This window comes from Panicum virgatum, chromosome 4K (genome assembly GCF_016808335.1).
Source record: "Panicum virgatum strain AP13 chromosome 4K, P.virgatum_v5, whole genome shotgun sequence".
Classification (NCBI taxonomy): domain Eukaryota; kingdom Viridiplantae; phylum Streptophyta; class Magnoliopsida; order Poales; family Poaceae; genus Panicum; species Panicum virgatum.
In genome coordinates, this window is record NC_053139.1 from 47,842,957 (window position 1) to 47,865,246 (window position 22,290).

The 22,290-nt window shown below is 48.8% G+C and overlaps 3 protein-coding genes across 6 annotated transcripts; 1 reads left to right on the plus strand and 2 right to left on the minus strand.

Annotated features, from left to right (window-relative positions):
- The first annotated feature begins 9,160 nt into the window (after window positions 1-9,160).
- Window positions 9,161-13,440, plus strand: LOC120704590 (coiled-coil domain-containing protein 12-like). Of its 3 annotated transcripts, none has more exons than XM_039989042.1 (6): window positions 9,161-9,329; window positions 9,946-10,139; window positions 11,138-11,269; window positions 11,492-11,627; window positions 11,724-11,838; window positions 13,047-13,440. In XM_039989042.1, the coding sequence occupies exons 2-6, from the start codon at window positions 10,039-10,041 to the stop codon at window positions 13,091-13,093; spliced, it is 531 nt and encodes a 176-aa protein (XP_039844976.1). In that variant the 5' UTR covers window positions 9,161-9,329; window positions 9,946-10,038; the 3' UTR covers window positions 13,094-13,440. The 3 variants fall into 3 exon arrangements, with proteins under 3 accessions (XP_039844976.1, XP_039844978.1, XP_039844977.1); XM_039989044.1 differs by having other exon boundaries at window positions 9,164-9,329; window positions 10,030-10,139; XM_039989043.1 differs by having other exon boundaries at window positions 9,164-9,313; window positions 10,030-10,139.
- Window positions 13,441-13,849: 409 nt separating this feature from the next.
- Window positions 13,850-17,163, minus strand: LOC120704588 (testis-expressed protein 2-like; the record flags this gene model as incomplete). Its single annotated transcript, XM_039989039.1, has 7 exons — window positions 13,850-14,653; window positions 14,748-14,942; window positions 15,143-15,237; window positions 15,433-15,787; window positions 15,869-16,433; window positions 16,621-16,849; window positions 16,938-17,163. Coding segments are annotated over 7 exons (2,154 nt in total), but the record flags the coding sequence as incomplete, so codon positions are not given.
- On the minus strand, window positions 14,975-22,159 carry LOC120704586. 2 transcript variants are annotated; one of them, XR_005687609.1, is made up of 11 exons: window positions 21,424-22,029; window positions 21,248-21,313; window positions 21,032-21,124; window positions 20,747-20,842; window positions 20,252-20,305; window positions 19,967-20,170; window positions 19,619-19,750; window positions 19,448-19,513; window positions 18,287-18,589; window positions 17,600-18,194; window positions 14,975-15,102 (listed from the first exon to the last, which is right to left on the minus strand). XR_005687609.1 is itself a non-coding variant. In XM_039989036.1 (10 exons), exons 1-10 carry the CDS (start codon window positions 22,027-22,029, stop codon window positions 17,715-17,717), a joined length of 2,100 nt encoding a protein of 699 aa, XP_039844970.1. In that variant the 5' UTR covers window positions 22,030-22,159; the 3' UTR covers window positions 17,407-17,714. The 2 variants fall into 2 exon arrangements, 1 of the variants encoding a protein (XP_039844970.1); XM_039989036.1 differs by lacking the exon at window positions 14,975-15,102 and having other exon boundaries at window positions 17,407-18,194; window positions 21,424-22,159.
- Between the last annotated feature and the right edge of the window lie 131 nt (window positions 22,160-22,290).

Genomic DNA, 22,290 nt, shown 5'->3' on the forward strand with positions numbered 1-22,290 from the left:
ATGCTCCTCATGCTCTTCTACTGTCTTGGAGAAGATCAGAATATCATCAATAAAGATCACCACGAAGACATCCAGATAATCCATGAAGACCATGTTCATCAGATGCATGAAGAAAGCCGGGGCATTAGTCAAGCCGAAGGACATGACTGTATACTCATATAGCCCGTACTTGCAGGTGAATGCCGTCTTCGGAATATCCCCAGGACGGATCCTCAGCTGAAAATAACCCGAACGAAGATCAATCTTCGAGAATATACGAGCACCTCGAAGCAAATCGAAGAGATCCTCAATACGGGGCAGTGGATGCTTGTTTTTGATAGTAACTGCATTCAGCTCACAATAATCCACACACATCCTCTTCGAGCCATCCTTCTTATCTACTAGCAGCAATGGAAAAGCCCAAGGAGAGAAGCTGCGACGGATATAGCCCTTGGCTAGCAACTCATCAATAGTCTTCTTAACTTCTTCATGCTCTATAGGTGCCATACGGTATGGCCGCTTTGCAATAGGAACTGTGCCAGGCAAGAGATCAATACAAAACTCAATGGCGCGTTCAGGCGGCATACCTGGCAGATCATCCGGAAAGACATCCGGGAATTCAGACACCACGCGAATACCGTCCGTGGGTCTAGCCTCCATCTGATGAAGAAATCCAGAAGGCTCTACTACACTGATAACAACCTCTTGGCCATTGGAAGCTGATAGCAAGACTGTCTTCTGAGCACAATCTATCCGAACTCCCCATTTGGCCAGAGTCTCCATTCCCAGAATGACATCAATGCCCTTGGTGTCTAGCACCATCAGATCAGTACAGAACTCTACTCCCCTCAAAGAAACACTGACTCTCGGGCAGTAAGTGTGAGACCTCAACTGTCCTCCCGGTGAAGATACTAACAGGCACCTCTTTAATGTGCTAGTATGAATACCATGATGCTCGACAAAAGACTGAGTAATGAAGGAATGCGTAGCACCAGTATCAAAAAGCACTGTAGTTGGATATGAATTAACCATGAACGTACCAATAACCACGTTGGGAGCCTCGGCCGCTGACTCGGCCGTCACGTGGTTCACCCTGCCCTGTGCTGGCGCCCTGGGCTAAGCTGGGCGCCCCTGCTGTCCCGCCTGCGCCTTCCGGGGGCAAGCGTTGGCGTAGTGCCCCGGCTGGCCGCAGTGAAAGCAGGTGCGAGGAGGTCCCTGAGCCTGCTGTCCGGTAGGAGCTGCCGGACGTGGAGCCTGCGGTGCCGGTGGAGCACGAGCCGGAGGTGCCGGTAACCTCGGGCCCTGACCTGCCTGCTGCTGTCGAGGCGGGTACTGCTGTGGTGGCCTCTGCTGGTACTGCTGAGGAGGCCGGTACTGCTGCTGGTACTGCTGGGGCTGCTGGAGTCGAGGACGAGTGTTGCTGCCGGAAGCAACGGGGACAATCTTCCTCTTCTTGTCCTCCATCTCCAAGTGCTTACGCTCAGTGTTGAGCACGCTGTCAACCAGATGGTTGAAGTCGTCGAAGCGGAGGTTGAGCAGCGCGTACTGGAGGTAGTCCTCAAGACCCTCCATGAAGTGCTCCTGCTTCTTGCGGTCATCCGCAACCTCGGCAGGGGCGTAGCGTGCCAGCTGAAGAAAGCGATCACGATACTCCGTGACCAACATAGTCCCCTGAATTCACAAAGACAGATAGATATCGGAAGATTAACTCAAGATTCATAAGGATAGAACAAGGGGCATTAGCTCAAAAGAAACCGCTGAATGATTATATTTAAGATTACCAGCTTCAGTGCAAGGAACTCCTTCTGCTTCATCTTCATAACGCCCGCGGGGACGTTGTGGCTGCGAAAGCGCTCCCTGAACTGGAGCCAAGTGAGAGACTCGCGGTCATGGACCGGGTGAGACTCCCACCAGTCCAAAGCTGCCCCTCGCAGCTGTCCTGCTGCGTACAAGACGCGCTCACGATCATCGCACTGGGCAATGTCCAGCTGACGCTCCACTGCACGGAGCCAGTCGTCAGCCTGAAGAGGGTCGGACGTGTGAGAGAACGTCGGCGGGTGACCCATCAGGAACTCAGCACGCCTGTCGCGAGGCTGCGGCGGTGGAGGAGGCGGAGGCTGAGTGTGAGCGTGCTGAAGAGCCTGAACGGTGTTGTTCAGGGTAGCCATCATCTGCATCTGGAGCTGGAAGTACTGCTCCGGAGTCAAAGGCGGCGGCATCGGGATCCCGGTACCCTGGTTGTTCTGACCCTGCTGCTGGCCAGAACCGGAACCGGTGCTCCTGGTGTTCACCATCTGATTTGAACAAAAGATTTCACGAGTAAGGATATTGCAGGAATAAACTCAGATGGATATGATAACTCTTTGCGGAAAAAGACTCAGCCATGATAAAGTAGACAGGATAGAGTTGACTGTTTTACCCCCAACGATCTAACTCATTTTATTAATTAGTTAACTTTAACATCTGAGTGATTTTCTTTAAACAAATTTAAACTACTAAGCTATGCAATCAGTCAAAAATCCAAATCAAACATGTAGCATAATAACAAGCAGACAATTTTCACAACTTAGCCGAGTTTAGCAATAGACTCGACTAACACAACGCGTCGCAGAACGTGCTATCGTATTATTATAAAAGGGTCACCTAGCTAATACTCATGGTGGTCAGATGACTGATTCAGGCCAAAATCTACGAAACTATTCTTCAGAGAGAGAAATCAAGGCAAGAAGGGTAAAAAGTCAAAGAAGTCAAGGAGTATAATAGTAAAATAGTTTCAGCAGACAAGGATTGATGAGAAGAAGTCCTAAAACTCGACCAGTTCTATCTAGGCTTCGTCCTACAGTCGAACCTGGCTCTGATACCACTCTGTAACACCCGGTTTATAAAAGAACATAAACCGAGCAATCATATACGTGCCAGGATCAAGTCACACGTATATACAACAGAATGAACAGTATATCATAGCACATATCACGTAAAAAGACATAATAAAGCGAATACGAATGTTATTTATTACAATAATGACAAAATGTCTGATACAACGGAAGCGAAGTACAAAATACGAAAAAGCTCTCCAAAGCTGAAGCAGGGCGCCACAGGGACGTCGACTGGGAGACGAAGCACCTAGAAGTCCTCGTAGTCCTGGTAGCGCTGGACGAACTCCCTCGTGTCGGCAGGAACTGAGCAGCAGTAGCGTAGCCAAGAGGAAAAAGTAGAGAAGAGGCAAGGGTGAGTACACAACTTGTACTCAACAAGTATAACACAAACTATGAGGCTCTAAGGTTGGCTGACTCAACTGCATTAGCTTTTAAGTGTTGGCAAAATTTTATTAAAACTATTTACTACGAGTTGATGATTTACCATTAACCTAGTTTCATAGTAATTAATCAGGATTAATTAAGAAACTACTGAGAACCAAACCAAAACCAAGACACCAAGGAAAACCCCGAGAAGCACCTCCCTCGTCGGAAGGAGATAACTTCACTAATCAAAAGGAGGATCTGGGCCGCTCATAACCGTGAGCACGGCTAGTATACCAGTTTTACACTCTGCAGAGGTTGCACATCTTTACCCACAAGTCGTGAGCTACGCCAGTTGTTCATCACACTTCCTTAGGTGAGATGGCCAGCGACTCACTACGAGGCCTTTAAAAAGAATCTCGTTGGTAAGGCGTAACCGCGAGAGTTAGGTCGGCGACGATGGGGCCCACCTCCGGGGGTACAAGCACAGGAGCGCAATCCAAGCACAGACCAAGCCGGAGGAGCAGGGACCATTGAAGCTTACTACTCTTGCCCCGCAGGTAAGTTACTCCAAACCAAAAAGATCTAATTATTACGCCAAGTCTATCCCATTCTAGCCTTGTGGTAGCGCTGTTGTCCCAGGTTGTCGCTCTATGAACCGGTCCTTATGGAGAGTGGCCAACCAAGCACTAAGCACCGTGCTGGCCCCCTAAACCATGTTTCTACAAAAACATCTTTTAACGAGACGTGAGCCACTCATCCACACAGAGGGCCACTCTCAGAATTAAGTTCAAGTAAACCATTAATCAAATTAATTAAAAAGGACCAGAGTGTGTTGTAGCGCAGCAACCTAGCACAACTAACCAAAATGCAACCCAAAGGTATATATAAAGGATATAAAGTGGCTAGGAAATCCTTATAGGCATACAGGATTAAAATGCAGTATGAAATTGTATTTAAAGATGATAGGTTGTTCATGTTATACTTGCCTTCCTCGTACTGCTCTGGCTGCTGCTCAAAGTGCTCGGAAGACGGCTGCTCCGGGTACTGGTACTGGGGCTCCTCAACTGGATCAGCGTCTACTCACGAACACATGGCCAAAACAATGCACAACAATAAGCATACAAGCAAACTCTAACAAAAAGCTAAAGAACAGTACATCAATACATAACAACAGCAAGAAAAACTAAGCTAAAACTATTCTACGCGTTACAACGATTGCGTGGATATAAAGAACGCTAAAAACGGAGCTAAAACGCATTTTCTAGGCTAAAAACAAGTCCTAGGGGCTTATTTGTAAGAAAACTGAAGTTTCAGGGGCTTTTCTGCTAAAACCGAGGGCTGAAACGTAATTAAACTAAAACTCTGGGGTCTAACTCACAAAATTACCAAGTTAGGATGGCGGGTTCAATATTTAAAAAGCTCAGGGGGCTGTTTGCCAAATTCTGGGCCAAACTGTAAATATTTTTGAAAAGGGAGGGACTGCGGGTTCTTTTCCACGAAAGGCGAGGGCTCTTTAGCAAATGTGACAGGCCGAAGGGGTACGGTTGGATCTCAGCCGTTGGATCCGGATCTGATGGTCCAGATCTGATCGGTTTGGGATCTAATCACGGGCGTCCAACGAAGATCGGGCGGCTCTGGATGGATGAGGCGTGGGCGGCGGCGCGGGGCAACGCCGGCGACGTTTCCCGCGGCGGCGCTCGGCAAAACTCGCCGGAGTTCAGCGATTTCGAGGCTTCAGGGGTTGGTTCGAGGTGGGGTTTGGCCTGGGATGATCACCGAGACATGCGTGATCCACCCAAGGCTTCTGCTGGGCGCGGGGAGGGCCGGAGCGGCGGTTTCGACGGCGGAGGCGGCTCGGCGGTCACCGAGTTCGCCGGAACTCGGTGCCTGGGCGCCTAGAGCGCGCCAGGGCCTACGGGGTCTAGCGCACAATGGTCAAGGGGCCCGGGCGGTGCTCACCGTGGGGTCGTAGTGGCCGGAGTTGCGGCGCAGGGAGGTCGTCGGCGGTGTCCAAGCGGCGGGTCGGCGCAGAGCTCGGTGGCGGGGCCGGTACGGGGTGCTCCGGGCGCTGGATCTGCCGGAGGGGGTCCGTGCGGGTCCTACGAGGGTGGTCCAGAGCCAAATTAGTCCGATGGTCACCGGAGGTGACGAATTGAGGCGAAACAGGGCTCACCGGCGTGGAGGAGCACGGCGGAGCAGAGCGGCGTGGGGGTGGCGGCTAGGGTTGGAGGGAGCAGGGGGGTCCGCGGGCGGCATTTATAGGGCGGCGGAGCGCCCTTGGCGTGCGCGCCCGGGCGGGGAAATCACGCCGTGGGCCTCGCCGGGGATCGCGGGCAGATTCTGTTGCGCGGGCGAGCGACTCGGAAGGAGGAGGACGACCCTGACTAGCGGGCCGGGGCGGTCAGCGGGTGAGGCGGGGAGCGCGCGCGGGCCGGGCGCGAGGCGGAGGCAGGCCGCGGGGCGGGCCGTGTGGGCGACGCGGGCGCTGCGCGAGCGCGCTGGCAGGTGGGCCGAGGGAGGTGGGTTTTGGGCTGGTTCCGGGGGAAGGGAAGCGGCCCGGGGAGGAGTGGGTTTGGGCCGGACTGGGGAGAGAGGTGGGCTGCGGGTTGGGTTTTGTTTTTTTTTCTTTTCTATTTCTATTTTCTGGTTTTCTTTCTCCTATCTAAATCTAATTCAAACAAAGTTTGAATTCAAACCACACTCAAATAAAAGTATGCACCAGCATGAATGCAACAAAAATTTAAACCTATGATAAATTTTAATTAATTAAGGAACAAAAATTAGATTAAATGCCAACTAAACACAATAAACCTTAGAAAATTTAACTAAAGCCAATTAAATTTATTAATAAATGCTGAAATTTAAATTAGGGTGTTACATGATCCCACTTAAGCTGAGGGATGGTGCGCACGCCCTCTCCGGTCTTCCCCCGCCACTCGCAAGCATTCTTCTAGCACCAAAGCCTAAAAAAGCCATGCCACCCCATTTGGGGGCCGGACACGAGAGGCAAAGTAAAACATTACAAGACTTGGGCAATGCTAGAAGAAAGAGCAGGGAGGTTGGAGAAGAAAGGGAACCCTACGACCCCCTATTTATAGTTGCGTCAAGCGCCAAGCTTCAAGCCTGTCAAAAGGCAAGGGCTTGGACCGCCCGTGACGGCGCAGCACTTCACGAGCAAAGGATGCCCTCGGTTACCACGCCGAGACGCGACTGAACGAAATAAAGCGAAGCTGAGCCCCTAGACGCTAAGCGGCGCAGCATCGGCTCAGGCCGACCACCCTCGAATGGCGCGCTGCAAGGCAACCAGGGAAGCCGGGGCCAATGCCCTGAGCGCGGGACAGCGCGACGAAAGCGCCAGCTGCCACAGCAGGCGCCATCGTCGCCCTGGCCCCCCTCAGCTCGCGGACACGTCTTGTCCCCAGAACAAACAAAATAAAAAAGGCGCGCGCCTCAAAGTACTCCCCCCACGGGCGCACTACCCCGACCGGCGTGCTGTCACATCCGCCGGGCTGACGCTCAGGCGCGTCTGGCGGGTGCGCGGCATTGTCTGATCACGTCAAGGGGGAAATCGCCGAATCACCCTTTGGCCGAATCCCTTGACTCGACCAAAACCTCGGGGGCTACTGTCGGGTACCACGATTAGGGACACCCTAATCGGGGTACTAAGATCGCTTTAAAACGCAAACACATGCTAAGGCAACCGGGCCCACAAAGGCCCACGGACTCCCTCCGGTCTGGAAGAAAGGAAAGGACTCAAAGAAACCCAAACACATGGCCCACCAACACGGTGCGGCCCATCCACGCCCTCCTCGGACTGCGGGGTGGTTTCTGCCTCGCTCGAGGGCTCCCGTCGAGACCCCTCGAGCGGGCGGCAGATCTCCGCCTCGCTCGAGGGTAGCGAACCTACCCTCGAACGAGGGGCACATCTCCGCCTCGCTCGAGGGTAGCGAACCTACCCTCGAGCGGGCGGCACATCTCCGCTTCGCTCGAGGGTAGCGAACCTACCCTCGAGCGGGCGGCACATCTCCGCTTCGCTCGAGGGTAGCGAACCTACCCTCGAGCGGGCGGCACATCTCCGCTTCGCTCGAGGCCACCCCTCGGCGCAAGGGACAAACGCTCAGGACAGACGGTGTCAGACCGCCATTTCCCACGACGGCTGTGATCGGAGTCCCATCCGCCAACTCCGGTCACTGCTCCGCCATTCTGGATGCTGTGGCGATACTGTGGGACCTGCGACGCGGGATGGAGCGTGCCCGGCACAGCTCCCCGTACTATTCCGCCAACTCCGGCCGTCCGGACTCTACATTATCACACGTAAGACCCCGGGCCCACCTCCTGCTTAGGAGGAGGTCTGGTGTTGCCACGAGCCCCTCGGAGAGGGACGCCCATCACTCGCAGCCAGGAGCCCGGACCTCCCCCCTCGAGGGGTCCGGGACCTCCACGTGTCTCCCAGACCCCCTAAGTATGCACGTCAGCACTCCGTCCAGGGGGTCCAGGACCGCCGCGTGCCCCACCGCCGCTGGAGTACACAAGATCCTGACCCGCAAGGCCCACGGAACGCCACATATGGAGAGTTGTACGCCCTACAGCAACGACCACTCCGCCTACAGGGGTTGGCAAGACGCCGGCGCGATCTCCGCGAGACCAAGGACGATGGCCAGGACGATCGCCACGCCCAACGCCATGCCCTATAGTGTACTTTCTACAGTGTTTGACCACTGCACCCCCACGATTCGGGGGAAGACGGCGACTTCCGTGTTCCCCTACTCATGTATCCCGCCCCTCCTTGTGTCTATAAAAGGAGGAGGCGTGCATCCCTTAAAGGGGTCGGTCGACTCTCTAGACACCTACCGCTCAGAGCACACGCACCTGCTCCTAGCTTCCGACATCGTTATTCGCCACGCTCAAACCCCACTTCTAGAAGAGACTTGGGAGCCTCCCTCCCTCTCTCGCCTCGCTTGTACCCCTACTACAAGCACTCCGGGTGTAAGATAATACAGTTCACTCGCACACCTCCTTTGCTGGACGTACGGCCCCGCGGCCGGAACCAGGATAAACCGTGCGTTACTGTGTTGCTTCTTGCATCATCATCTGGGACGAGGAAACACGCAGTATTTACTAGTTGGGTTCCGGGCCCCCGGGTCAGGACACCGACAATCTTCTTGTTGCTCTCCGCTTGAGGCATCGTCTTGAAGTCTTCAATGGTGTCACTCTTTAGTCAGCTTGGAGCATTGATGATAACTTATCTGTTTGTGTAGTAACGATCAATTCAGTCTGATTTCTAGATTGTAGGACCAAACCGAACGACTCAGGACATGGTCGATTCTTACGTCAAGTGTCTAAGAAGACAATTAATATAAAATTTTATTACTACATGAGAACCAAAACAAGGTTGAAAAAAGTACGTAGAAAAATTTAAAGCTTAGTCTTTTATGCTTTCTTTCTTGTCAATGTATGCTATGCAAACCACCTTCGTATGCTAACTATAAAAACTTCAATCTGGACCACTGGATCAAGATCCAAGGGGGCGCAGGGGGAGTGGGAGGGGGAGATTTGCAAAAGTGTGATTACCTAATCCAAGGATGTGCGGTTAATTGTAAAATTACCCCCTTCTCATGCCCCTTGGATCTTAATCCGGTGGTCCAGATTGGAGTTTTCATACGAAGGTGGTTTGCATAGCATACATTGTCTTTTTTCTTATTTTTTTCTTATCTTTTATGTTTCTCGATTGGAGTGTTGGAGTTTAAGTATTTATATAAACTTCTGATTTCGTGGTCAAATGTGTTTCTTTATGGTCAAGATGAGAATGGGCTGGGTCAACCCATTGGATTGTTGGCCCGATCCACAATAGCAAGGGCAATGGGCCACCGGGTCGGCCTCAAAAAACGGCCCATTTAGAGCCGAAACATATTGACCAAATGCATGCATAGATGCATAGGGTCGACCCGGCGGCGTGACTCTTCCCCACGCGAGTCGCGACCCTTGCGCCGTCAGGCTCCCTCTCGCATCGGCACGGAGGCGAGCGAGCAGGCGGCGGCGGGCGCGCCATCCTCCCCCGGCAGCGGCGCCTCGGCGGCTCGCCCTCCCCTCCGGCGGATCTCCCCTCCGGTAAGCTTCTCGTCTGTCTTTTCTTTCCCCTCTTCCCTCCGGCGGATCTCACAGGCAGCATGCGTGCTCGTCCCGCCTCGTCCCTCGTCCTTTCTTGCTTTTGGTTGCTCCAACGCCGCTACGTGCTAAATACCACATGCTGTGATGAAGTTGTATGTAGCATACTATGAAGCCACGACGGATCTCACATTTTTGCTTTTGGACAGCCATTTGTAGCAGGAACTAGCGCTATGGTTCCACTGCTAGTAGGCGACTACCTTAGAGTTTCAGATCTGTTAGCTGCTGGCCAAGAGATGTATTTTTCAGATCTGTTAGCTTGTGAGCTTAATGATGTTAAACTCTTGCTTGTTGCGGAGCTATTTAGGATTCTATCAATATGAGTATTACAAAAATAGAATTATCTGTAGCATTCTAGTACTGATTTGGGCATGTGAAATATTTGGGCATGTGAAATAGAATTAACTCAGTTTCAGACTCTGGTCGATTTTCAGTTTGAAATGAACAGCATTCCAATCTCTGAATATGTTCTGCATCCTTTCTTAGATGATATGTCTGTAGTGAAATGAACAGTATGATAGGTCTGCAACTCTGCATGACTACTACCCTATCTGTGTAGTGATCTACTTGCATGCAGATGGAGCAAGTATTCCATCCTCAATTTGATACTGTTTTTATCTGATAACATCCCGTTTGCTCGGAGGAGGAAGCTATGGGTGCCGAGGAGGACGCTGCCGCCCGCCGCGAGCGCCTCCGTGCCCTCCGCGCCGCCAAGGAGCTCCTCTCCACCCCAGCCCCCGACGGAGAGCAGCAGTAAGATCTCTCTCTCCCATCCCATCCCCTACCCTATCTCACTAGATAATTCCGCACCTACTGTAGCGACGGCTAGATTTTCAACTAGTAAAACTAGGTCTCTCAGTTTCTATTGATTATCTGCTTGTAATTGAGCCGTGCGCACATCAGGAACCACTCTCACAAACCTTAGGGCCACTGCTTTAGCAATTCCTTCACCATCTAGGGCATACGCTGCTCGGTTGATTCTTCAATGGAGTATATATCCATCCTTGTGTGTGATATAGCATATTGATCCACAAGGGAAAAGGAACAAGTCTCCTTTGCTTACCATTTGAAATTTGTGTTCAAAGCAGCTTGGCACCCACACTATGAATATATAAATCTCGATATGCTGAGATGCTTCTCATTTTTCCACAGCTCAGTGGTGTTTGCTAGACCTTGATCTGATCAATTATGCTGCTGCATCAAATGTTACACCAATGTTGTACATTTTCTGTTCACGTTCAGAAGTTTTGCCAGACATTCCTTCTTCGTGTTGTGTTAAATTTCAAGGAATAACCCAATTAGTGCATTAAACTGATGTACCTTATACTCTAATGGCAGTGTGATTTCTGAATTGTGCTCTAAGCATTCTTTTTTCTGAAAATAATTCCAGCTATCCTAATTCGTAATGAACCACTAAGACGTAAATTTAATGCTCTAGAGTCTAGAGTAATTTCTTTGCGAGTGAAATACAAGACACTCCTTAACCTTAAAATTGTTGTGGAGTGTCATCTAGGTCCATAAACTTTGAAAAAAAAAGAAATGGTGGAGTTGAGCTTGAATGGTTTGTTGATGCTGGACACTGTTTTATGTTTGAACACGTGGAAGGGTGGTACCAAGTAGATACATTGCTGGCTGTTGATGATCTGCTTTAGTGGGTATCATGAAGTATGGACATAAAATACAAATTCTGTCTATGCTCTATTCAGTACATTCTACTAATTGCTGGTTCTTATGGTTGTTGATTGTATCAGAAATGGGACCCATGGTGCCACTGAAGAACATGTGGAACAGCCAGCATTACTAGCTCCACTGGATGCACCTGATGAGGCTTCTAAGGAGAATATTAGCTCGATTGAGGAGATCGATGAGGTTGAAGATGATGGGTGAGTCTACTTTCTTTTCCTTCAATGCGGATTGTGCATTTTTTTTGTTTTATTGAAGAATTGTGTTGCCACATATGATAGTTCTAAGCCATTCACTGAATTCCTTGTATGTGAATGTAAGAGAACCTCTATCTTTGATTTACTGGTCTTGGTAGATTCGAGTTATGTTTAGTGCTGAGTGAGATACTTTATTTTTACAAGTTTGCATTCTTTTTGATGCAGTGAGCTTCCTGCCATGAAGTTCAGAAACTACCTTCCTCATGATGAACAACTCCGAGGTGGTAAGATGGCTCCAGTTTCTCTTCCTAAATTTGAAGATCCAATCAGTGCCGAAGCTACAGAACCAAAGCAAGTGGAGGTACTATCTTGGTATTCTCAAATTCAAGATCTCTTGTTTGTAATTTTGACAAGGTAAGCTGTCAATTAATCCTTCAACATTATATTGTGCATGCAGAATCCCTTTGGAAACATAGCCCCAAAGAATCCAAACTGGGATCTGAAACGTGATGTGCAGAAGAGAATTGACAAACTAGAGAAGCGCACACAGAAAGCATTGGCTGAGATTGCATGTGAGTGTTCAAGTATGATTAATTGTCAGATTATTCCTTCGATTTTGTCGGTACCCTGTAGCAGGGATACCCACTCCTACTGCAGCAAGACAGGACTCGCGTAGTCATCCGTAACTACGCCATAAGGGGCGGAGCAGCCGGGCCCCACGGGTCAGGGTCTTACCTCACCGGGCCAACGGCCCCGGACTCGCTCCCCGCTCTGGGATGGGTCCGGTGATGCCACGTGTCCCTGAGGAGGGGAAGCTCCGCGCCAACAGCCGAGGGCTCGGACCCCCATAGGGGTCCGAGACCTCCCCGCGTCCGTCCGGACCTCCCACGCACGTAGAACCAACATACCGCCGGGGCGGGGTCCGGGGGTGCCACGTGTCCCGCGGGCGCGAGTCTTCCGCTGGAAGACTCGCCCACCCACCGCATTCAATGCGGGAGACGTAAGTGCGCTCTGCCACAGCAGAGCCCGAGGCGACTTTTGCCAGGCTGCACTGTTGATCGCGCGTTACCAAGACACAGTGCAGCCGCTGGCGCCGCCCACGCCACGCATGTCAGTCTGCTACGCCAGTTGGACACGACGGCTCGCCTTCGCCTATCATGACGCCTACGCGGTAGACCCAACAGTCTACGCCGCAACCTACACTACCTCAACGGGCGCCTCGCCGACGGGACAGGTGAACCCACTCCTCGGTCAGAGAGTCCACAGGGCGATGAAGCGTATCCGGGGAGAGATTCTCAACCACTGTAGCACCATTAATGCCTTCTACGCAGTATACTATACATCCGCGTTGGAACCACCTGTCGGGGTCTCAACGCCTGTGTACGCGTCCCCTTGGGCTATAAAAGGGAGACGCCCGTTAGAGAAAGGTCAGGCCGAAGAAGTCCCGGCAGAGGCCAATACCCAGCCTGGGCAGATGATAGATTCATTCATATGCAAGAGCAATACAACTCACAGTGGATGTAGGGTATTATGATCCGTCGGCCCGAACCACTCTAAATTCTCGAGTGTTCTTGTGTTCTTGCTCCCTAGGTAGATCTGTCGAATCGCTTAGCGCTTCCCCGAGTACTCGCCCTCTGGGATTAGGCGGGTGCACTACGCCACCCGGCTGTGGGTCTCCACAAACCACAACAGATTTCCTTTGAATTTATTGTGTGTGTTTTTTTGTTTGCTTGGTTGGCATTTACACATACTGATATTTAACTACTCCACCGGCTTGCAGTGGAGCAACAGAGGGAGAAAGAAGCACTGGAGGAAGCTCAAGATTGATCCACCTGAATCAGTGACAGAAACCGTAATGTGTAAGGTACTGGGGGTGCTTAGTGTATCTACTGGTGGGGATGAACTGAAGTGAATCAACCTTGATGAGTATGAGATGTGGTGCCTGGCTAGGCCTTGTTTTTGAGAGGAAAGCTAATATATAAAACTAGAGTGAACTTTGCCCAGTGCCTCTTGAAAAGCCTGAGCTGTAGACCTGCAGTAGTTGTGTCCTGTTTTGCGTAGACCATATCAATCTAGTGTGTTGATTACAAAGCATGCCTTCATGCTGCTTTTAACAGAGTGAATATTTTACATTCTGGCTCTTTCAGAAAACTTAATTTGCAACGGAAAAGAAACTCCTGGTGTGCATGAAGGGCCCTTATGCCTTGCCCTTGCTCCCCAACCTTGTAACGTCTGCTATTCCCAGTCCACTCTCCACAATTGCTACTAAGTTATCACACGAATGTAGCTGAAAGTGGAAATACACTGTCAATTTCATATCCTCACAAGTGAGGTTGATTTTGGCATTTCTATTCCATCCTTCCTCAACTTTTCTGAGTTTTACTTTTTGAGAATTTTTCAAAACCTGTAAGCATTGTTTTTTGGGTCTTCATTATCAAACTAAACATTTTCCCCTACTACACATCAAGAATACTTTGCGTGTTAAACGTATAAAGGATGCCAAGTTTGAAATAAGCAGTTCAGAGCACAACAAAGGAACTGTCTAACTAACTAGAGTACTCATCTATCTAGTCAGGTGAACACTGCACACCTAGCTTTAGCTGTTCATAAGCATTTTGTACATACAATTGCAAACAGTCTTCCATATCATTTCAATTTGCAGGAGCTGTTGCCGAGGCACTATAAAATGTGGAATTCTCATTTCTATTGAGTAATTGTTGTCGTCGTCTCAACTCTCAAACATCCTAACTGGCTAACTAGTAGTAGGAGCAGGCGTGGTGGTAGTGGCCTGCTCCAAGTCCGGCAAGAGCAGGCTGTTGCTCCTTGCATTCTCCCGCATCTTCCCGACGATATGCTTTCCCTTCTCCAGCTTGCCCCCCATTCTCCTCCCCAGATCCATCACCCGAGCACGCCGACCGCCGCGCTCTCTTCACTGGCAGAGGTCCCTGCTGCTACCACCACTGCCCTGTCATCTCTGCTGCTGCTCATCAGTGGCATCCTGAGCAGATCCCTTGTCGCATCCTCACTAGACTGCAGAGGAGCTTCACTTGCTGCAACCAGCCGGGACAGCCAACTCGTTGATGCTTCTGCTTGGTCTGACCCGTCAACACATATCTTTGTCTTCTTGGGTGATTCAGTCTTGCTTCTCGTTGAAGAAGCAGGCGGACTTGACTTGTTCTTTGCAATGGCCTTCGACACTGAAGCTTCCCTAGGCAGCTCTCTAGTCGCGCCTGCAGTGGACCTTGCAGTAGTCTCAGTGGGTGGCTCATGGTTGAGCCATATAAAAGGTGCAATTTTGCGAGGCACCCAGTCATCCGTATCTGATAACATATACGAGATTGGAATACTTTCACAGTTGGGCAGCACCAAGCTCTGATGAAGCGATGCCTGTATGCATGTAAGACACCAACCAAATGCTCCATATTTAATAACACAAAGTTACCGGCAAATAACTGGCTCATGGGAAGTAAGTAAAAAACACCTTGATTCTGTTGCTGATAAGTGAGGCAATATGGTTGTTGGTGATCTTCCTGTCCCCGACCGATGATTCCAACTCCCATTCTATTTCCGGCATGGATGTAAACCCATACCAGATGCGATCACTTGGAGGAGGGTTCATATGTACGCGCATTGTCCCACGAACACATGAAATTTTAATTGCTAATGATAATGGCACCTTTTTGCACGGAAACGAGAAAGCACAGTACAAGTCAGAACTTCCTGGCCACATTTCAAACAGTAGCAAACTACTACATATATAGAAACATGAAAAATGTCCAGACTAGAGGCTCTTTTCCATGACTAGGCAGCGCACAACCAATTTTCCCTCGGGTAATGTGTCAGTATGCATGTGAAAAATAACAAACAAGAACTAACCTGTGAGACCTGGTCAGCAATTGAATGCAAGATTCGTTTCCATCTTGACATATATGTTGATGTCCATCCAGTGCTCTTTGACTTCCTTAATGCATCTGCCACAACCTCAAGAGTTGATCAATTGCCTCAAGTTATGATCCTTTTCACAAGACCATCAGCTCAAAATAGATAAGTGACAAAGTTCTCATATCACATACTCCTAATTATTTGATCATTTACGCACATAGTAAATGCCAATTCCAATAACAAAAAGCATACAGAAAATGCATCAAAGTAGAATTGGCACGGACCTGCTTCATCATTATCCTTCACTACAGAATCCAAAACTTCTGAAGACCTGAGTTGGTTACCATATTGCTCAATGCTATCAAGGACATCTGAACCCATATCCCCATTAGAATCATCTTTAAGACTAGTACTCATTATGTCCTTTTCCAACTCAGGCTCCCGAATCTCAAGTCTTGTTTCAATATGCAGAAGCATTCCACTAGAATATTCAAAATCTACTTCAAAAGCCCACATCTCATTTAAATCCAGTGGGAGGACTCTCATTCTGTGCAGATATGGTGGAAGCTTTCCAAGACTGAGGCCAGCAAGTGTAATTTCACCAATGTAGGCTGGAGTTCTCGTGTTTGATAATGTTCGCTGACCAACATACGAGAATCAATCAATACAAAGTTATGGAAATGGGGTTGAATGCACCTGAAAATGTCTGCATGATCTGACCTGAATGCGTGCTTTGATGGCCCTGTTAACCTCATCATTCATTTTAGCATCAAAAAACAACCGAGAGAATAGGAGGTTCCAACAAAGTGTACCGTCATTTGCAAGCTTTTCTTCCGCAATTGTATGTGGGGAATCAGATAGCTGGCTGTTGGAACTCGCAGAAGAACTAGGTGTACTGGGTTGTTTTATATCCTGTTTAGATGGCGTACTCTCCAGAGAAGCCTTTATAGTTGACTTCTTTTTCAACCTTTTTAGGAAACCTCTGACTTTTGAGGATCCATCAGTCTTGACAGTGTTGTCCACAAGCACATGTTCCTGACCGAAGAGCATTGAGGGTTTAAGAAAACAAGGGTATCCAGCATTCAAAGATGATATGTAACCGCGGAACTCTTCAGCCAACATGGCATGGAATTTGAGTTTGTCCTTGTCTGTAGTAGATGCAAGACGAATTGCTTTACACCATGATTCCTTTTCCCAAGAGGTGTCCGCATAAAGATAGCATACCTTGCTCCCCCTGCAAATCTCAGATTCCTTGCTTTCCAGTTTGATTGGATACCTCTTGGCCCTGAAAGAAAATACTGATGGAGGTTATAGGCAAACTGTAATGCGCATTCAAACCATTTAACCGATTGCTGCTTTGTAGTGTGTGTAACAGATTTGGCTATTACGAGGACACACTCACTCACTCACTCTTTATGACAAGTCAAAGATGAATGGTGGAAGCATGGGAAGAAGCTAGAATGTGCACTAACCATTTACGTGAGGGTAGGTTTGATGCAGAGACAGCAACAACTGTACAATTGAGCAGGTGAATAGTTTGCTGAGAACCGTCAGGTGCAGACAAGGTAAGTGAGTGGCCTTCAAGTTGAGCCAACGTTTTTACAGGGAAGACCTCCACGATAGTTTTCTTCTCCTTGATCCCCTGGCTGGCGCCATTCGATGGGCGATTGGTGGTGCTGACTTTGGGAATCTTCTCTTGCCCTAACATCCACAGAAAACCCTGAAACACATAGAAATTGAATTGGTTGCTTAACGAATTGAATTGAATGAGTCGAGTCCGTGCTTCAACCTGTCGCTTGAGCTCCGGCGGCGGCGGCGGGTGGACGGGGATTGTTGCTGTGTCCCTCGACGGGCGGCGCGTGAGTCTGCGGATGGCCCAGAGGAGCGCTGCCCCCTCGGCGATGGCCAGGGAGAGGACGCCGAGGAGGAAGCCCAGCAGCAGCAAGGCCACCGCCATGGAATGGAATTGGAAGCTGCTGTCTTCCGCTTCCGCCGGCCGGCCGGCCTAACTGAATTTATTCGCCCCCCGCCTGCCGTTGGCGTGCCTCGGCCTCTGTTCCTCTCCTCCTTGCCGGCCTGCAACCATCCACACGGCAAACGGGACTGAACGGAACGGAATAAAATAGCAGCAGCAGTTGAACACGCACCAAAGAGAGACTCTCTCTGGATGACAAATGGGCCACCACACGGCACCACATTCTAAATTGTAGGTCGTTTTAACAAATCCAAATCCAGATACATATTTTTTACTATACATCTAGATAAACACAATATTAGATACATAAAAAAATTTTACATCTAGATTTGTCAAAACAACCTACAATTTGGATTCAAATAGTAAAAGTTTCAGTCTTATGAAATGGGGGCATCAGGAGTTACAGTTCCATGTTACTGCTCCTTCACTACAAATACCGACTAGTATCATAGTATATTGGATAGTTGTGGAAAAATATAGCGCTCTCCTCTATCATACAACAACATGAATCCATTTTCTATTCGTTAGCCTCTCAAAAGCCCGGGTCGGGTTGGTTCGTATATGTAAAATTCTTCTATCAAATAAGTAACATCATCTGTATTCCGCTGAAGAGGCCCTCGGTTTACCGCTGCCCGACGAGTTGAGGTGCAAAGATACAAATATCACCCCGATCACAACTATCAGGCACCCCACAAGCGTGCTGAAGAAAAGAGCCCCAGGCTGCCTTGTCTGCACGAATCCATACACTCCGCCCGATGTTACCACAACCATGTCAGTCAGCCCATCACCGGAGAAATCCTCCAGGATCAGCGCATGAGTGGGAGGCGCCGGAAGCTCAATCATGGCCAATATGGCACCAGAAGGAGACAGCACCACAGCTTCCTGATCGCCGCCCGCAATGATCACCTCCTTCGGGTCATAGGCACGCAGGGAGAAAGCCTTCAAAGTAGGCACCACTATGTTCTCCAACATCCCCGATGGAGATGGGAGGTTGGACCATGTTGCCCCTGTCGATACTTGCCATCTCCATACCGCATCATGGCCAAGCAGCCCAGGAGAGTACGAAGTCACCTGTAATCACAAACATATCACCATTTTGTGCACACTTGTTAGTGTTAGGGCTCAAGGTTGCATCAACATGACCTGAAGGCACACATGCTCACCTCTCCCTGGCTTGTCAAAAAGACGATATCGCCATGGCTTCCTCTCCTGTGTTTATGCCCATCATCTGTCTGGACAAGGATAGGAGTTGCAACCTCTAAACCAGTCGTATCAAATTTCCTCCCAAAACTTCTCGAAAAGTCGCCATGATGGAACAGATTAAAGTGGTTGTAATGGCAGATAGACACATTAAAAAGTTGCTCCCGCACTGGAACACCCGATGTAGCAACTGCCCAACATGGTTTCAGCACCTCCATTGAACCACTCACAACAGTCTGCTCTTTAATACCGTTTCCACCAACAACCTACACAAATGATCCAGCACCAACCATTACTTCTACATATACAACAGGAGGCCACAAAAATGAACAGAGCATCAATGCATGTAGCTAGTTAGGAAACAGTAAGCCCAATGCTTTTCCAATCTCAGAAGAGACTGATTAGGTAAACAATATTATGATGGCTCTAAGTTGGCTCTGCCTGTCCCAATGGAACATGTTAGTACTATCATTCCCAAAAATCATTTTTTAGACATCAAAGTTTATAATAAACAAAAAAGCCTGATAATTGAAGGTTTACCTAAAAAAATGAGCATTATATTGATGCAAGCATTGCATATTAAACATGACTGCATCAGATATACAAGATAGCAATGCAATCCTAGTGTAAGAAATGTTAACTCATTTTTACGACATGCAGGGATAAAACTATAGAAAACAAATCAAATATAAGGTCAGACAGAGGAGATCATTTTCTCCTTCCAGAAGGAATTAGAAATCCATCACTTGAATTCATTTGTTCAATGGTTTAAGGACAAATATCAATCTACTGGAAGGCCATAACATCTTATGGTTTAAGGACAAATATCAATCTACTGGAAGGCCATAACATCTTATGAGTCAAGTAGTCAACCTACTCAATGGGTATACCCAACAACAACAACAACAACATAGCCTTTTTTCCCAAGCAAGTTGGGGTAGGCACTCAATGGGTATACCCAATATCCCAAATTCTTCTCAAGATTACAGACACAAAATGCAAACTAAACTATTCCTTTCAAAAAAAAAAATGCAAACTAAACTACATGAACAACCCAGAACCAAAGAGAAGCTGGTGCATATCAAAAGTAAGTCCCAGCACTAGTCTGGATAACACCAACGCACCTGAACATGATCTAGAACTCCATCTCCATTAATATCTGCATGAAGGCCTCCTTCAGTTAAATGAAGCTGGAAACAAGAATAGTATCCAAACAAATTCAAGTCAGAGGTGATACACTGAATGGTTGCATCGTATTAGAGTAAAGTAAAATTACAGGGATATATCTGGTAGACCTTGCATATTGTACGTCCAGAAGCTAGATGGACAGCCTCTATCCCTTCCTTTTCATGTGCAACGATAACATTAGGAACCCACCACACTTGAGTATGATTAGTGATTGTCGGAATGTACATCGCCCTCTGTGTCTGCAACAAAAGCAACAAGTTAGAACATTAAAAACATTGTGATGTTTGACTTGTTTGAGCACTGTATTCTATTTGGAAAAAGCTACAAACAGAAGTGCAACAAAGCGACTACGCGCGGTATATGTAAGGGCATCCATGCTGCTTCAGGCAGGGACTTCAAGATGAGCACAATTATTTGTACAAGAAAAGGCAACATTTGTGATTATGTATCGATACCTTCCTGGCTTTATTTGAGCTAGCCATATCTGCAGCCTTCCCAAGCGCTCTAGCTATTCTATTAGAAACATCCTTTCCAGGTGGATTGTGCTCAATGGGCTTGTTCATGCTATTGATGACAGCCTTCCCTTGAGTTTTCTTCACTTGTTTCCTCTTATGCTTCCTAAAATGTGCAAGCTGTAGGGTAGTATCCTCTCTCCTATCCTAAAAAGGAGGACATCAAATCTAAGTTCAACGAGTCCAGAGTATCAAAACTGAGTACAAGAAAACATGTACTGTTCTTACCCAATGATGAGGCATGACGCCAAGAATTGATTCTCTGAATTCACGACATTCAAACTGAAAATTAACATGTGGCATGTTACATTCCCATTAGCCAAGATATCACCGTACGAACCAACTGTTTAGCATCTTCATGGTTCATAATTAAGCAAAGAACAACACATAGATGGTCTGCTCAAACGAATTCCTAGAGTTTATATGACTTTTAGAAGGACATGAGACCTTTATAAAGCTCAAACATAACAAAGTTTTAGGTTGGAATAGCATCGCCGTCAAGCAGAGTGCAAATATCTAGGAATTCAGTCTATGAAGACTATAGCTGCTAAACAAGAATAAATCGATGATGACATTATGTTCCTGAGGAAATGGTTCTGGTAGACACCAACATCATCTGAAGACAATCCACAGCTCACAATACTTAAATCAAGCAACAGAGAGCATATGAAAACACTGGCACACAAGTGTAAGTATCTGCTGCTAGGTAAACATAACCCTGACCTGACCAGGCTGACGACTGTTGAGGGCATGGACATCAAGCTTGTAACTGTGCTGTGGTATCATCACTGAAGCATCTGATGGCTGTGACTGGATGTTCTGGCAGACCAAATGAGAAACATAACAACAATATATAAGACAGTCCTTTGAAGACAATGATGTTTATGTAATGCCACGTGGCTTTAACCTTTCCATGCTAAGGCGGAACAGGAAATAAAGAGAAACATCCTTTGACTAGCAGTGAAGCCAAATTATACTAAATAAAACGAGAAGTTGAATTCAGCGCACCTCATTCTTCCGGCTCCATCTTCGCTCGCCAGTACGTCCAGCAAAGGCGTAAAGGGCAAAATGGCGCAGGTCTGCAGTGCCAGCCTCAGAGCCCTGCATGGGATTGAAGTGCAGCACCGACAAAGGTTAGGTTAGTCTCCAGATCTATGTTAGGAGCGAAGATAAATAAAGCAACAAATGGGTATATCACAGTCGAAGGAAGGAAGAAAAAAAAACCTGTTTCTCACTGGTGCTTCTGCGGTGGTCTTCTGGCATCATGAATTCGTCGAAAAGATCTGCCGACTGATAGGAGAATTACAAGGGGCAAGTACGTAAGCATATCCAAGCCAACAGAGCATGTCGGCCATGGCGGGCAAATACAAATAGTCAAATAGTGTAAACAGGTAACATACATGGTGCTGCATTTCCATCCTTCCTCCTACGATGATGAGGCCTGCATCTTCATGCTTGAGAGTGTAGTTGGTTATGGAGATGGCGACCTCACGGTGGTGAGCGCCATGAGGGAAGTCATCCTGGAGATTTTGCTCCCACAGTTTTTTGAGGTTGTGGTCGAAGCACATGACGGACCATCCGGATGTGACGACGACGAGGACCTGCTTCCTGACGTCGCCGGCCCTGTAGGAGCGGTCGACGGTGCCGACCGCCATGGCGATGGGTCGCCTGCCTGAGGCGACCCGGACGTTGTCGGGGAGGAGGGAGATATCGGCCATGACGCGGGCCTCGTGGAATCCGGCGTCATCGTGGGGGTGGCGGGCGTGGGGCGGCTGGAGGACCTGGATCTTGGCGTCGTGGGTGGGGAGGAGGACCTCGGGCTTGCCGTCGCCGTTGAGGTCGGCGATGAGGGGTGGGGGCAGGCGGTCGGCCTCGTACTTGATGGGGAAGTCCTCGTCGGCGAGGTGGTACCAGGACTCGCGGAAGGAGAAGTCGCCCTCGTGGTGGAGGGAGAAGAAGACGGCGAAGGCCGCCAGTAGAAGGATCCCCAGATCCCGCTTCCGCATCCTCGAAATCGAAAACCCTAGCTAGCTCTTCGGCTCCTCCCTCTCCCTCCTAACTACGCCGTCCTAGTAGAGGAGAGTGAATCCCATCGCCATCGGGGTGGGGGATGGGGGTGGGGGTGGTCGTCGTCTTCCTCCTCTGCCCTCTTGCAGTAGAGCCTTCTTCCCTCCTTGATGTGGGCCGGAATGGGCTTGGCCCATTCTCTTTTTTTTTTTGAAAAATTACCTTCTTCTTTTTCTGACCAGTGACAACTGACAACAATT

Excerpts from the sequence above, each read along its gene's own strand:
- LOC120704586 (XM_039989036.1), bottom strand. The coding sequence starts at position 22,029 with ATGCGGAAGCGGGATCTGGGGATCCTTCTACTGGCGGCCTTCGCCGTC. Across the intron at positions 20,306-20,746 it reads ACAGTCGTCAGCCTGGTCAG|TTTGAATGTCGTGAATTCAG; the intron begins GTCAGGGTTATG and ends GTTAATTTTCAG. Across the intron at positions 18,590-19,447 it reads GAGTTCTAGATCATGTTCAG|GTTGTTGGTGGAAACGGTAT; the intron begins GTGCGTTGGTGT and ends TCATTTGTGTAG.
- LOC120704590 (XM_039989042.1), top strand. The coding sequence starts at position 10,039 with ATGGGTGCCGAGGAGGACGCTGCCGCCCGCCGCGAGCGCCTCCGTGCC. Across the intron at positions 10,140-11,137 it reads GCCCCCGACGGAGAGCAGCA|AAATGGGACCCATGGTGCCA; the intron begins GTAAGATCTCTC and ends TGATTGTATCAG. Across the intron at positions 11,839-13,046 it reads AGCATTGGCTGAGATTGCAT|TGGAGCAACAGAGGGAGAAA; the intron begins GTGAGTGTTCAA and ends ACCGGCTTGCAG.